Source organism: Arachis ipaensis, chromosome B3 (assembly GCF_059453495.1).
Source record: "Arachis ipaensis isolate K30076 ecotype BB chromosome B3, ASM5945349v1, whole genome shotgun sequence".
Lineage (NCBI taxonomy): Eukaryota > Viridiplantae > Streptophyta > Magnoliopsida > Fabales > Fabaceae > Arachis > Arachis ipaensis.
Window position 1 is genome coordinate 28,994,478 of NC_142438.1, and position 14,535 is coordinate 29,009,012.

General features: G+C 35.0%; 3 protein-coding genes across 4 annotated transcripts; 2 read left to right on the forward strand and 1 right to left on the reverse strand.

Annotated features, from left to right (window-relative positions):
- Positions 1 to 959: 959 nt before the first annotated feature.
- LOC107634326 (diacylglycerol kinase 1-like) lies at positions 960 to 7,800 on the forward strand. 2 transcript variants are annotated; one of them, XM_021118557.2, is made up of 14 exons: positions 1,082 to 1,214; positions 1,307 to 1,346; positions 2,004 to 2,211; positions 2,342 to 2,464; positions 2,568 to 2,696; positions 3,048 to 3,133; positions 3,455 to 3,578; positions 4,139 to 4,187; positions 4,395 to 4,477; positions 5,148 to 5,212; positions 5,702 to 5,776; positions 6,388 to 6,475; positions 6,605 to 6,721; positions 7,174 to 7,800. In XM_021118557.2, the coding sequence occupies exons 3-14, from the start codon at positions 2,017 to 2,019 to the stop codon at positions 7,513 to 7,515; spliced, it is 1,476 nt and encodes a 491-aa protein (XP_020974216.2). In that variant the 5' UTR covers positions 1,082 to 1,214; positions 1,307 to 1,346; positions 2,004 to 2,016; the 3' UTR covers positions 7,516 to 7,800. The 2 variants fall into 2 exon arrangements, with proteins under 2 accessions (XP_016193346.2, XP_020974216.2); XM_016337860.3 differs by lacking the exon at positions 1,307 to 1,346 and having other exon boundaries at positions 960 to 1,214.
- Positions 7,801 to 8,159: 359 nt separating this feature from the next.
- On the reverse strand, positions 8,160 to 10,976 carry LOC107630102 (uncharacterized). The gene is made up of 2 exons (XM_016333143.3): positions 10,214 to 10,976; positions 8,160 to 8,752 (listed from the first exon to the last, which is right to left on the reverse strand). The coding sequence occupies exons 1-2, from the start codon at positions 10,664 to 10,666 to the stop codon at positions 8,393 to 8,395; spliced, it is 813 nt and encodes a 270-aa protein (XP_016188629.1). The 5' UTR covers positions 10,667 to 10,976; the 3' UTR covers positions 8,160 to 8,392.
- Positions 10,977 to 13,022: 2,046 nt separating this feature from the next.
- Positions 13,023 to 14,249, forward strand: LOC148570151 (uncharacterized). The gene is made up of 2 exons (XM_088506874.1): positions 13,023 to 13,448; positions 13,776 to 14,249. The coding sequence occupies exons 1-2, from the start codon at positions 13,023 to 13,025 to the stop codon at positions 14,247 to 14,249; spliced, it is 900 nt and encodes a 299-aa protein (XP_088363000.1).
- Positions 14,250 to 14,535: the final 286 nt, after the last annotated feature.

The window sequence follows — 14,535 nt, forward strand, 5'->3', positions numbered from 1 at the left end:
GTTAGTGACTTTGGCTTTTAGAGAATGAGAGTGTAAGAGGAGAATTTTTGTTGAAAGAAATATGAAAGACGACACAGGTGAAACACAGTCCGTTGCATAGAAGACAGGTGACTTTGGTACACAAATTAGATAATTTGATTTACATACTAAAATTAGACCGTTTATTTATTTCACTGACAACTCAAATCGTTTAATTTACTTTATGCCGTCATCACAATGATGTTAAACACCTTACTTTTCAATAACGCTGTTTACATAATTCTTACATCCATTTTAAAATTAAAAAGTGAGAATACAATCAATTCATATTCACAACATCTAATCTTTTTACTTAAATTTTCAGGTTATTAGTTTTTATGAATTATGTTGTTGGACTGTGAAACCTACAACTACATGTGCCAAAATACTACCCAAAAATAATAAAATTAGAAGTATGACATAATATATTTGCACTTTATGATTAAATATAATTTTAAATTAATAAAAATAATAAATAATATTTAAAATAATTAAATTTACTTAAATATTAATAGAAATATCACTATTTTGTATTAGAATAATTATGGTTAGTTTTAATTATTTTTTAATATTTAAAAATAAAAAATTTAATTTATCTATTATTTTTTAAAAACATCAAAAAGTAAAATTTTAACATTTTTATAAATTAAAAAATAATTATAAAAACGAGTTAATATTCTTAATATTTTCTTGTTATATTATTTATCATAAACAATATTATTTATTTAATGTCTAGTTTTCTAGTCTATTTCGTCAGAAACTCCACCCAAAACCACCAGGATTGCTCTTTACAGTTTCGGTCGTTCGGATATGAAAATTTTGCTGACGTGGCATAATACTCCAGGTCATCGATTTAATCTATTCTCTTTTTTTCCCTCCATATTCAGTGGGTCCCTTTACCATGAAGAAAAGTTAAAAAACTATCTTTAAAACATATTTCTAATTTTTAAAATCTAAATCAGCTTCCAAAACTCGTTTCAAACCAAAAAAGGAAAGGCAAATAAAAGGAGCAAAAAGCTAAACAGTTTTTGGTTTAAATAAATTCTCTTTTCCCTGCTTGCTGGTTGCATTGCTCTACCAGAAGAAGGAATCTACAGTTACTTCTGAGCTAATTCACTAGAACACTATATTTTAGCGTGGATCATTCGTCGGATATTGAATATCTCTCTCTACAGAAGCAAAAAAATCAAGTTTGGGTAAAGCATCTTCTCTTTTTTGTAATTCATCTGATTCTCTTTTCGTTACAACTAAGTCTCACTTTCTGCGATACCTGTTTGAACTATCGCAGCGAAGACCTCTGTGGCTGATGCGAACTAAACAAATAAAAAGTAAACTGCAACTTATTTGTTTATTTATTTATCTTTCACTTTTTATTTTTGGCGGAATCGTATCGATTAGAATAACTGCATTTACGTAATTTGCATGATGGTTTTGGTGTCGGTTGTAACTTTTAACAAATAAAATGCTTGACATTTCGGTGTTCCTTTGTTGAATTTTCGCCAAGTTGGTTAAAAGAGCAAAGGGACAGAGTTAAGACGCGTGAGCCTTTTTTTTCATTTTTTCTGTTGGTTAGGAGGTGCTTCGATTCAGTAAAGGAACTTTCTTCTTTTTCTTTTTGGTCTTTAGCTTAAGACATGAAGCAATGCACCAATCGTCGTTGCTGAAAAAGATAAAAGAAAAATTGTCTGTTGTGTTTATCAACTTCAACTAAATTGAACTATCGAAGCGCAAATACGAAGACTTCAGTGTCCGAAAGTCTTTTTCTTCCGCTAAGTTATTTTCTTTTTCGAAGTATGCATCCATCCTCTCCTTATTAGAATTATTTAGAGTTGGACACTTCTAGACTTAAACGTTAAGTAAACTTTTCATGAACTTTTTTCTTTTTTAATTGATTTGAACAGTTGTACTTTTTGGCCTAAAAGGTTGATAGGAAATATTGATTTCGATTATTGATACATATTATCTTGTGTGATGAAATTACTCAGGTGTAAAACATTGATGGCTTACAAGAATAACATTGGAGGAATGAAGGATTTTTCCATTCCGGATTACATACTCGTCCCCGGAGCAAAGATTCGCAATGATTATTACATACCAGAATGCCCTTTGATAGTTTTCATAAACTCCAAAAGTGGTGGTCAGCTTGGTGGCGAGCTTCTTACTACCTACAATTCCCTCCTCAACAAAAATCAGGTACATTTTTTTTGTGGTTGCAATGTATTTGAAATTGTTGACTTAAATTTGACATGCTGTTTGAGCTACAACTTTTCACATTATCTTTGGTTATATTGATATTGATTTAGGTGATTCTGTATTTTTCAAGGTTTTTGATTTGGGATCAAATGCTCCCGATATGGTGCTGCATCGGATTTATTCCAAGTTAGAAAAGTTAAAGCACAATGGAGATACTTTTGCTGCTGAAATTCAAAAAAGATTGAGAATAATTGTACGTTGATAAATGTACTTTCTATTTTTAGCATGCTGTAGTAATCTTTGTATCTAATAACAATTCAATTACTCCTTATCTCTAATATATTCATAGCAATCAGGTTGCAGGTGGAGATGGTACGGCGAGCTGGATTATCGGAGTTGTCGCCGATCTTAAGTTGCATCGGCCACCACCAGTTGCAACAATGCCATTGGGAACCGGAAACAATATCCCCTTTTCATTTGGATGGGTAATTTCCTATTTTCTCAATCTGCTAAAATCTACTAATTTGGTGATAACTCGATGGATTTTTCTGATGGTCTTTGTTTTTAATTTTTCCTCATCTGGATATGAAATCATAGAGCATTTTGTTACCTTACTATGAAGACTTGGATCAATTTTCATTTTGTAAAAAGTTTTATGGTTGTCCAAGTTTTTTTTCTTGGACACCAGATTCTTCATGGTTGCGGTCATATATATAATGCCTGACTTACAAGATTGATATCTTAATCAACTCATATCTAAGAGTAATTTCCCACTTTTGACTTTACTCTGTGATGGAATTGGGACATAAGTTTAGTGTGATTTATTGTACGTTCAGGGAAGGAAAAATCCTGGTACTGACAAAGAAGCTGTTATGTCATTCCTGAATCAAGTAAAAGATGCAAAGGAACTGAAAATAGACAGGTATTTCCCCTACTTGTTTGAGTTTCCAATTGTAGTGACACCTTTCACATAAATGCACAATTATTTGAGTTCATTGTTAAATGTTAACAACTGTTCAACTTTACTTCAAGAGTCGAAAAAATGATATGGCTATCAAAGTCGCAATTTTCAGTAGTAAGAAATCAAAAAGAATAATGGGAGTCTTATCCGCCTGTAGAATGACAGAATTTAATATAACTGGAATCTTATGTTAATTATTTTCCTATTGATATTTTTCTCCTTTTGTGTTGTTCTTTTTTTTTTTTTTTGAGTTTATTTCTAAGTGGTCAAAATGATTTTCAGCTGGCATGTTATAATGAGATTGAAGACTCCAAAAGAAGGTTCTTGCGAGCATATTGCGCCTGTTGAGCTGCCGCATGCTCTGCATACATGTCATCCTGTCTCTCCAACAGATAAACTAAACTTGGTCAGTCCTTTGTTCTTCACTTTTTTTTTTTTCATTGAAAAATCATGTGCAGAGCATTAAACTTCTAAGTTCAAGAATTTATTGTCATTAAACAATTGGAAATTCCATGAAGGAAATATAGAAAAATATAAGATTCTTGGGAGGTTGTGTGTAGCAATAGAATAGTGCTATTATAAATGAGACAACTTGTTCTGTTTTTCAAAAGTGCTTCACTGTTGAAATATCTTCTCTCTTTCGAATATGACCTCTGTTTCTCCATTGAAGAACACTTGTCCCTGATTTATACACTGCAAAATCGTTTAAGGAAGACATTTTAGACGTTTTTCAGGAAGTAACAATAATTTTGGTGATTGGAATTTTTTGACCCCTCTCTGTTTATTGAAGCTCTTCTGTTTCTGTTTGGGTACGTTGGGTGTTAGGGTCTTGGAAGGCTTGAACTGTAAATCAGACTTCACTTTACTCTTTTGCATTTCTTGCTTGCTATTTCTTGTTATTCTCTTTTCCTAAACAAGTTCACCACCATCCCTTTGATGCTTATTTGTCACTCGTTATTTTCTCAGGAGGGTTATCACACTTACCGTGGGGGATTTTGGAATTATTTTAGCATTGGTAAGAAAATCAAACTTATCTTATAATTTTGTTTAAATGTGTTGGCCGCAATTGCATTTCTGAAATTTCGATAAGTGTACATTGAAAGTAATTCTAAGTCGCCAAAGTTGCTTAGCCAATAGGGTATCCCTTGGGAAAAGATGAGATCTAGGGTATTAGGTTAGTGTAAGCAGCAAGTATCCCTTTTAATGTGTGTGTTCCATGCAGGAATGGATGCTCAAGTATCATATAAATTTCATTCTGAAAGGAAGTTGCATCCTGAAAGGTTTAAACATCAGTTATATAATCAGGTACCTAGTTACTCACATGTAACATAAGAGTGTTCAAGTTGATCAAGCACAATATTTTTATTTCTATTTGTTTGATCTGACAACAACTTTCTTGCCATTTTTTGTTCTTTCAAATTGGTTAAGCACATGTTACATGTGCCTTAAGTTTTAGTTCTTATTGTTTACTGTAACGTCTAGTTAGATAAATTTCTAGAATTTATTCGTTCAAGACAGTATAATGTCAATTTCTTGCTTTAGTTTACAAACCAGTACATCGTTAGATGAATTTCTTGTGGTTGGGATGCATCACCCTATTCTCTCACACTATTCTTACGTGACATTAATAAACAGCATATGTCATATCTGTGTATTAAGTTTCTTAGTGTTTAGTTCATATGTTTAATGCAACGTCTATTTTGGATAAAATTACTGGAATTTATTCATTCAAGACATATTTCAATTAACAAGTGACTTGATAATATGCCAATGAGATATAGCTCAAATGGCATAGTCTCCTCCCCATACTTAATTAAGAGGTCGCGGATTCGAGTCTCCTATCTTTGGTAAAAAAAAAGTGACTTGATAATATGTCAAGTTCTTACTTTATTTTATAAACTTCATATATGGTTTGATTCTTTTCATGCTATACGACTTATGTTTTACTCTCTGTTACTTTTCATTTTGTAACCAGAGTTGCTATTTGAGGCTTGGTTGTACACAAGGATGGTTCTTCGCTCCTCTGAAATCTTCGGCATGGTTGGTATTTAAATAATCACCAGTTATTATAACTTAGTTCATTAGCAAAAAATAAGTACAATTTATTTATCACAATAATATCCAACTATATACTAGTAGATTTTTCACTAAATTTGGTTAATACCTACTATTTTCAGTCGTCAGCCATTGGAATTGAAATGCAGAGAGTATTTGATATTTGAAACTTTCGTTTATCTCATGCTTTATGCTAAATTTGTTGTTGTACCAGATTAACATATCTATACTAATATAGTCTAGCATAAAACATTGGTGATGATATGCTAAATTTTGAATATTAACTCAAGTTTAGCTAAGTAGTTTGGATTTTTTTATAGTAAATTGCGACTGGCATAGCTTCTAGTTCCAGATATCATCGTGTTTTGGGGTGATAGTTTCTGTTGGACACTTCTTGTTTTTGCAATTTTGTTCTATTTTAGTTTTATAATTTTCCTTATATCACTGTGGTCTAATTTGGAATCTTTCATTCAGGAAAATTGCTCAGCTGGCAACGGTTAAGATAATGAAAAAGCATGGTCAGTGGGAAGATCTAAATATACCACAAAGGTAACAGAGTTCTAAAATGTAGATTCACGGATTATCTCAAAAGTAATGTTTTTCAACAAATATCAATCAGTCTTTTAAATTATTTTTTCATTTTAAATTCTAATCCTAAATTCTAACCATACACCCTAAAACCTTCAAAAAATCAGAATTAAAAAAATAATTTTACAAAAAAAATTAGCTAATATTGACTAATCAAAAATTGATTTTCTATACTTATTCTTTTCGAAATATGTTGCACTTGAACTGATTCAATAGATGTATTGTATGCGAATAATGGTAGGTAGTGGTACTTCAGAAGACAGTGGACACCCCATATTTTGATACCGTAAAATCTTTTTTGTGTGCCCTGTTCTGAATAATTTTGTTTAAATGCTTTCATTCCCCACCGAAGATCCGTTTCAGAATTTATACATGAAACTTCAGCATATTGCTAGAATAACTAGCCTTAAATCTGCAAATTTGCCTTATTCAGCATATTGCAACTGGTAGAATTTGGCGAATTATGTGTTTGGACTTTGAAAGGAAATAAATCTGTCGATTCTGTTTATTATATACATTATTTTTAATTTTGAAAACCAATTTAATGTAAGAGTTTGACTTTCTATTTGCAGCACACGGTCAATTGTTTGCCTTAACTTGCCCAGTTTTGCTGGTGGACTAAATCCTTGGGGGACACCAAACAGAAAGAAATCAATTAACGTAAGTCCCAAATGTTGTCCATCTCTGATGAATTCTGCATCCAATTTGTATCTTTCACTACAAATTTTCATCAAAGAACTTGTGCAGAACTAGACACTGACTGGATCATTGCATTCTTTTACCTTGCAGAGGGACCTTACTAATCCTTATGTGGATGATGGCTTATTTGAGGTGGTTGGTTTTAGAGACGCATGGCATGGTCTTCTTTTGCTTGCACCAAAGGGGCATGGGACTCGTTTGGCACAGGTACGAGGCATTGGTTACCGGAATAATTTTCATTGTTTTTCTTCCTTTCCAAAAGCTTGAAACTCAAACCATAACTATTCTCCTACCATAGGGAAGTCGATCAGGAATTAAAAGGCTGCGTTTGGATAATGTTTCTAGGATAGAAATACACACGAGACAAAGACAGAGACAGACATAAATTCTTGTCTTTGTCTTTGAGATAGAAAAATTGCATCTCTAAATCTCTGTCACCCCAACCAAACGAATTATGTCTTTTGTATTCCTGTCTCACATACAGCATCCAGATGCAGCCTAAAAGGAAAAAAAAAATTATGTTCCATTGTAAAGCTGTTTTGGTTCTCTAGAATTCTTTTAATTTCTCTTACATTTTTTGTGCTTGAAGAAATGGTAATGTGTGGTTTCTTTAATTCTCACTCTTTCTTCCTTCCTTCCTTCCTTCTTTGATGACATAGACGAGTAGAATCCGTTTCGAGTTTCATAAGGGTGAAGCGGACTTCACATTCATGAGGATTGATGGAGAGCCATGGAAACAACCCATCCCTAAGGATGATGATGGCAGAGTAGTTGTTGAAATATCTCACCATGGACAAGTGACGATGCTTGCCACCTCATCATGCCAATGTAAAAGTATGCATGATCCCTCCTCCTCCTCCACACCTGCTACAAGCCAAGGAGAAGAAGAATTTAGCACCACCGATGACTCTTCATCAGAAAACTCCGAACAGCGACGCAAGTTTGGTGCAGCTGACACATTTAAATATACCGATGCCATTCAATCGCTTAAGTTAGATTAGTATTGCTATACTCACCGCAATTTAACATCTAAGCATGGTTTTCAACTTTTTTGGGGTCACCAATTATTTTTTGGTTTAAACTACCAATTTTAATTTTTCAAGTAGAAAATGAAGTAGAGGGAGGAGAGAAAAGGGTGATGTACAGAAGTTGATTTAATTAGGATATAAATGGAATTTTTGCTAGTTATATAAAGGACCATAAGACTAGGAGTAAAATTTTATATTATAGGTTCTTTATGATCTCATTGTCGATTTTTCATAAAATTGTATTTGCCAACTTTAATCTGAGTTATGGCTCACAACTTGAACCATTTTAGATTAAACAATATTCTTAAAAGTGTATATGCCAACTCAGAACTCAATGTTACTTTTTTTTTTTTTTGGGTCATACAACACACTCACACACACATCCCCCCACACACACAACACACTCACACACGCACTAACCTAGCAACTACACTAGAATTCGAACCTGGTGTGGCTTCATTTGAGACAAACATCTTTGCCACTGCAACACATGCCTCAGCCACCCTCATGTTACTTTTAAATATGAAATTGTTGAATAACCACATACCAGACTAGACATTGATGATAGATTCTCCACACAAAAAAAAGCAACCATCAGACGGAAAAGCAACTCGTAGAATTCGATATTAGATCCAGTTATAACAATAAAAAAAATGGGATAACAACTCTGAATTTCTCTCTCAATCTCCTAACTAAAGAATCAATCACAAGGAATGACAAAGTTTAAGGAAATAAACCAACAAAATATGTAGCCTACAACTGGAACACACTATTTACACGTATATGTAGCCTACCAAACAATCAATGTATAGTAATCAGAATAAACACAACTAATGCATCAACGTCAGCATCATATACCATCCGGCAGCCGAAAACTTTGTGAACCAAAAATCTGGTAAGACCTGCTCTGTACAAAAACAGCAAGACCACATTTGCTGCCGTTGAATCCTTCCCACAACGGAAAATTAACAGTTCCAGAAACCGTCTTTTTCACGGATATGTCTTTGACAGTGCAGAGCTTCTCGAGTCTTCTAACAACGTAGTCATTGGATAGAACACGCCCTTTGTTCTCCCCTCTCGGACAGTCCGTGACCAAACCACTTTCATATAAAGCTACCATCACATTGGCACCTTGATTATCCACCTTGGTCCTCAGTGTTCCTTTTAGAGACACTTGCAATGAATCTGGTGTAGGCCTCGTGAAAGTAGCCTGATATAACAAGCAATCTTGATTAATTAACAATTAAAACAAAACAGTGAACAAGAAAGCAGCTTGCATTTTTTTCCTTCTTATACTAAGATATTCTAGGCTAACTGTTTGTAATCTGTCATTGACATAGCTTGTCTTTGCCGCAATTAGTTGGATTGGAGTGCATTTACAAAGAATCACTCAATGCTATAGAGCAAATACTGTGACATTTCAACTATGAAGTTTTTCGGCTATGGGGTTAGTTTCACAGAAGAGAATTAGAGAAATGGTATTCGTAATATTTTTTCAAAGACCGAGTCAATTCGTTCTCTCCCATAACGAAATGATGTGTGAAACCAGTTTCATATAGGTCCGACAAATTATGGTAGAGGAGTGTGAATCAATGCTGTGCAACGAATAGGGAGTACACATGGAAGGTGGTGTTGAAAAATACAACATAACTTCCTCAACCATGCATGGATACTATGACATTATTACTTATTAGGTAAGCAAATTGGGACCACTCGGTGGGAGATGAGATAAAGGAACTGTGATCGAAAATCACACAAGTCAACATCGTTTAGGATCTATCACCTAACAGAAAGCCTTCTACTTTACTTTTTGGCCAAAGCGATACAGTGGCTCTTAAGGTACATTTGTTATTCTGTTTTTCCTTTTGGAGCTGGTGTTGATTTAAGGGAGCATTATTAAAATAAAAAAGAAAAAACACTATTAGGACATTTCCTCTCCAGTGAAATCTTTAAATTTTCAATCATTATGACAAGAAAATTTTGATCTTATTCACTGGCATAGTCAAACCATCAACAATATTTCAACCAATGGTTTTTGCCCAACCAAATCTTCCTTCAAAATCTGGCTGGGAATAGTAACTATGAGCAGTTCATTTTATTAAAACATTGTTATTTTTTCCTATTAAACTGAGAAACAATTATCATAAAAAAAATGTTTCATTAAGGAAAATGCTCCAGTCCGCTGCAAAGCTTCTTCCATTTCAACAAATATATGAATATATTTTTCTATTAATACAAACACATAAATATTACCTAAAATCTTTACTTGGATATACTTTGAATCATTTTCGATTTCATTCTCAAGTTAAATATCTTTTCCATCGTAGCTGATTAAGCTAATTTAAACATTAGATCCGTAGAACCTATAAACAGGGCATGATGAGCGACACTGAGAAAAAAAAACCTATTAGGGCCTTACAATAAGGGTATAATATATGAGCTTTATACGTTTGGCATCTAACTAAAGAACAAGAGAAAGGAGAAAGAACAATGGCAAGAAAAAAGAACAAAACGGAAAATAACACAAAAAACCATGACAAAAGAAATGCCCATGGAAAAAGATACTTGCACCTCATTCTTAAGGATTAGGACTAGCATGTAGAAGTTAGATTTGGATCCTCTCATGTTTCAATCTTCAGTTGATTAAGAAATAAATGATACGACTGCTAACCTGGAACGTAGGAGAAGGGAATCTAGGGGCAGAAGTGATGCAATGAATGAGGGCATTCTCGTCATTTCCAACACAGTGAACTTTTCCCTGAACCACAATCTGAGGCGTGAGCAGGGTATCAAGCCCAAGAGCTTCCACGTAAGCCTTCTGCCTAACGGTCCACTGGCTGGACCCAAACGGGTCCTTCCAGCCCATGTAATCCCAATAGTCCACGTGGAACGTCATAACCACCACCGGCACCTCCAGCCCGAAGTCACCTCTCCCCAGCCGCGACAACACCAGCTCCGCCGCCGGCGACGTCGCGCACCCCTGCGACGAGAACATCTCCACCACAACTGGTCCCCCGCGCTTCTGCTCCTCCGCCGTGAGGTCCGCCGTCACGTGCCTCTCCACGTCTCCGCCAGTGTCCCTGCGGCCGCCCTTGCTGAAGCATGCGAAGAGACGCGGCGCCATCGCAAGAAAGGAAAGAAGTGCGCGGTGGCGGTGGAAGCGCAAGAGTTTGCGGCAGTTATCGGGTTGTGAGTTGAGAAGAAACGGAAAGAATTGTGAGAACGCGAAAAAATCAACCAAAAATGGAGGATTCAAAAGATAGAGTGAGTATGTGCGCGTGTACCGTGTGGGTTTCTTTCTAAAATGGTAATACTAGACGGGGAAGTTTTAAGAGAATGGAAGTTGGAGAAAGAAAGATGGCGAAGAACTTGGGGTGAGAAAGGGTTAAGGCCTAACGGGGTTTTGATTAAATGAATGGATGAATTATTTATTTAATCTATATTTTTTATTAATTTTTTTATAGCTGGTATTTGTAATTAGTGTTTTTAAAATAGCAAATACTTGTTAGCAAATTTTTTGTTTTTATTTTAAAGGTGAGATTAAAATTAATAAATTATCATCAAACTATTTAGTTAAAAGAATTAAAAAACTATTTGTTTTTAACATATTAATATTTAAAGTTAAAAAATTATCTTTTATAATACGTTTTACTAATGCTTTTAGGAGATTCCTTAATAAAAACTCTTATTTTAATGCACAGAATGTTTCTTTCTTGTGCTGTGTATCGTGGAGGCTGATGGTGGTTCACTTGCGTTACCGACACGGTTCAGTCGGTGGGATGCACGTTGGGTTGTCAGTGTTACATGTGGGTGGCGCTGCTAAATCTTTGAAGCGGGGAAGTAACAGGTCACAGTCACAGAGATTACAGATCACCTACCTAATCGAATCTCTACAAAATTGCATTAGATTTCGATTTAATTAATTTGTTCATCTTTATAATTTCTATTAAATTTTTAATTAAATTTTTATATTTTAAAAATTTATAATAAAATCTTTTTATTTAAATTAAAATTTTTAATTAGATTATTTTTATCTACTTTTTTAAAAAATTTAAGAAATATAAGTTTTTATTATTTTTTATTCAATATTAGATGAATTATAAAATATTTTAAGAATAAATTATTGTTATTTTTTTAAAAATTTAATTATAAATTTTTATCTAGTATAAAATTTTAATTATAAATTTGTAAACTCTAATTACTTAACTAAAAATTTGGCAAAATATAAAAACTAAAAAATAATAAACCTTAGATTTCTACGTTCAAAATTAGTTCGAATTGGTAAAGTTTATCTTTTGAAAATGTATTAATTTTTGAAAGTATAAATATTTTATTTTTTAGTAAATTAAAAAAATATATGCCTATTCTTTTTGTTTTAAAAATTTAGAAATATTTTTTAAAATATTTATAAAAATATTTTTAAAATTAGTATGTATTTTTAAGGTTAAAAAATTCAATTTTATATATCAATAACTACCTGTTCATATCCTTATCCAACAAAAAATAAAGTCATGTCTAATAAGGATAAATGTTCTCCAAAAACAGTGGCCTCTTCTACCTATTCGCAGGACACAGGTAGTCCAACCCTATTTATTTAAATAAGTAACTACATCCTCTAAATATCTCCTACTATCTCTACCTCATCTAGAAGGTAGATCTCAACAAACTCCCAAAATAAAGAGAACGGTTATCCACCTACAAAGGTGGAACTATTCCAAAAGGTGGTTACCCACTCTACTATAAATACACTAACACCCTTTAGGTATTTCAAGTCCCAATCTACTAAAAAATCTGCTCAAAACAAAACCCTTGCTAACTTAAGCATCGGAGTCTCTTATAGGTACCACCCCTCACCTCCTCACAAGAAACTCGGTTAGCAGCATCTCAGCACCAGCACAAGTCGGATGCTGCCTCAAAAGGAGTTTGGACCTCACGTTCAGATCCAAATTACTGTTTCAGATAATTCCTGGAACATTAGCGCCGTTGTCGGAGACCTGGAAGTCTATATCCGCGTATGGCGGACAACCAATATGAAGACGGCCACACGTGGTTTGAGTCGGAACCAGAGCCCCACCATGACAACCTAACACTAGCATTACCTGCACCTCGAGAAAGAACGAATGCCCCCACGGGAAAGGAACGTCAGGAAATCCTTAAACACGGAGGATTCATTCAGAAGTCCACCCGTCCGAAGATGAAGAACCTCCCCATCCGATGGAAATACTGGGATTAGTTCATGGCCACAGTGGACGATTAAAACAACTCGAGATGGAAGCTGAGCGACAACGAGAAGCAGAACGGGAATTACGAAGAGAAGTACGACGATGAAAAGAGCTAGAAGAAAAGCTCTTGAGATTGGAAGCCGATCTCCGAAGACGAAGTAATTGTACAAATCGGGAGAATAGCCCTCTTGGAGGTGAAATCTGTTTGTTGAAGAGATCATGCAAGCCAGAGTTCCCAGAAATTTCAAAACTCCTGACATGGATCTCTACGTTGAAACAACCGATCTGAGGCATCACCTCAACAATTTCAAAAGTCGGATGTACTTAGCTAATACTTTTGATACAACTCGTTGCAAAGCTTTCCCGACAACCCTGACCAAAGCTGCAATGAAATGGTTTGACAACTTACCTCCTAGGTCGTTAACTTGCTTTGACGACCTGGTCAAGAAGTTTCTTACTAGATTTTCAATACAAAATGACAAGGTGAAGCATGCTCTAAGCCTGCTAGGGTTCAAACAAGAAGTCGGAGAGACACTCCGAGACTATATGGAGAGATTCAACAAAACGTTCTTGGAAATACAAAATTTACCTACGGAAGCAGTGATAATGAGGTTGATTAATGGCCTTAAAGAAGGGCCGTTCTCCCAATCTATATCCAAGCGACACCCGACTTTCTTGTACGAAGTACAAGAGCGAATAGAAAAATACATCAACATGGAGGAAAATTCTTGACTTAGGGAGTCTCCCCCAAGGCCCAACCTATCCTACCCCACTCGGGATAAGGAGAAGGAAGCTAAGAAAAAAGAAAAGTACAACTCATAAAAATCTCGAAGGTATCATAACTACACCCTACTCCGAGTTTCTCTTGTAGATATCTACAGAAAAATATGCCACACCGAAAAGCTTCCAACTCTTCGACCTATCAAGCATAAAAAGGCCGAAAGTCGGATAGAATATTGCGAGTACCATAAGCTGTATGGGCATTCTACTAATGATTTTTATGACTTAAAGAATGTCATAGAAAAACAGGCCAGGAAAGATCTGTTAGAAAGGTACCTGGCCGAGAGATTAGATGACCAAAGAAAGAGGAAAAGAGATGAGGACGGAGGACGGCAAGAACATCTCCCGCATACTCCTGAACGCCACATTCATATGATAAATGGAGGGTTTGATAAAGGAGGAATCTCAAATTTTTCACGTAAAAGGCATCTCAAAGAAGTATATCAAGTCAGGAAAGACAACAAAATTCCCGATTTACCAACCATCTCGTTCATCAAAGAAAATGCTCAAGGGGTGACACTTGTCCACGACGACTCGGTAGTGATAACAATGATCATCGTCAATGCAAATCTCCATAGAACCTTGGTGGACCAAGGAAGCTCGGTGGATATACTGTTTAAGCCTACTTTTGACAAACTCGGGTTAGAAGAAAAGGATATGAAGAAAAGGATATACCTCTTCGGGCTGGGGGACACGCCGATCTGACCTCTTGGATTTATTTCTCTATACACCATCTTTGGAAAGGGCACGAAGTTAAGGACGTTAAGCGTCGACTATATTGTGGTCGACGTCATGTTAGCATACAATGCTCTAATAGGTCGGGCCATTTTAAACCGACTAGCAGCAGTTATCTCTACACCTCACTTGTGTATGAAGTTTTCCACTGCAGAAAAAATTGCCACCATAAAGGGAGATCAAAAGTTGCCACGAAAGTGTTACAATGAAAGCCTTAATTTAAAAGGTAGCCCAGGTGAAAAAGAAGTCAACACTA

Coding starts and splice junctions, on each gene's coding strand:
- LOC107634326 (XM_016337860.3), top strand. CDS start 2,017: ATGGCTTACAAGAATAACATTGGAGGAATGAAGGATTTTTCCATTCCG. Junction 2,465..2,567: donor AAAAAAGATTGAGAATAATT/GTACGTTGATAA, acceptor CATAGCAATCAG/GTTGCAGGTGGAGATGGTAC. Junction 2,697..3,047: donor TCCCCTTTTCATTTGGATGG/GTAATTTCCTAT, acceptor TTGTACGTTCAG/GGAAGGAAAAATCCTGGTAC.
- LOC148570151 (XM_088506874.1), top strand. CDS start 13,023: ATGGATCTCTACGTTGAAACAACCGATCTGAGGCATCACCTCAACAAT. Junction 13,449..13,775: donor ACCCGACTTTCTTGTACGAA/GTACAAGAGCGA, acceptor TATGACTTAAAG/AATGTCATAGAAAAACAGGC.
- LOC107630102 (XM_016333143.3), bottom strand. CDS start 10,666: ATGGCGCCGCGTCTCTTCGCATGCTTCAGCAAGGGCGGCCGCAGGGAC. Junction 8,753..10,213: donor TCCCTTCTCCTACGTTCCAG/GTTAGCAGTCGT, acceptor TTGTTATATCAG/GCTACTTTCACGAGGCCTAC.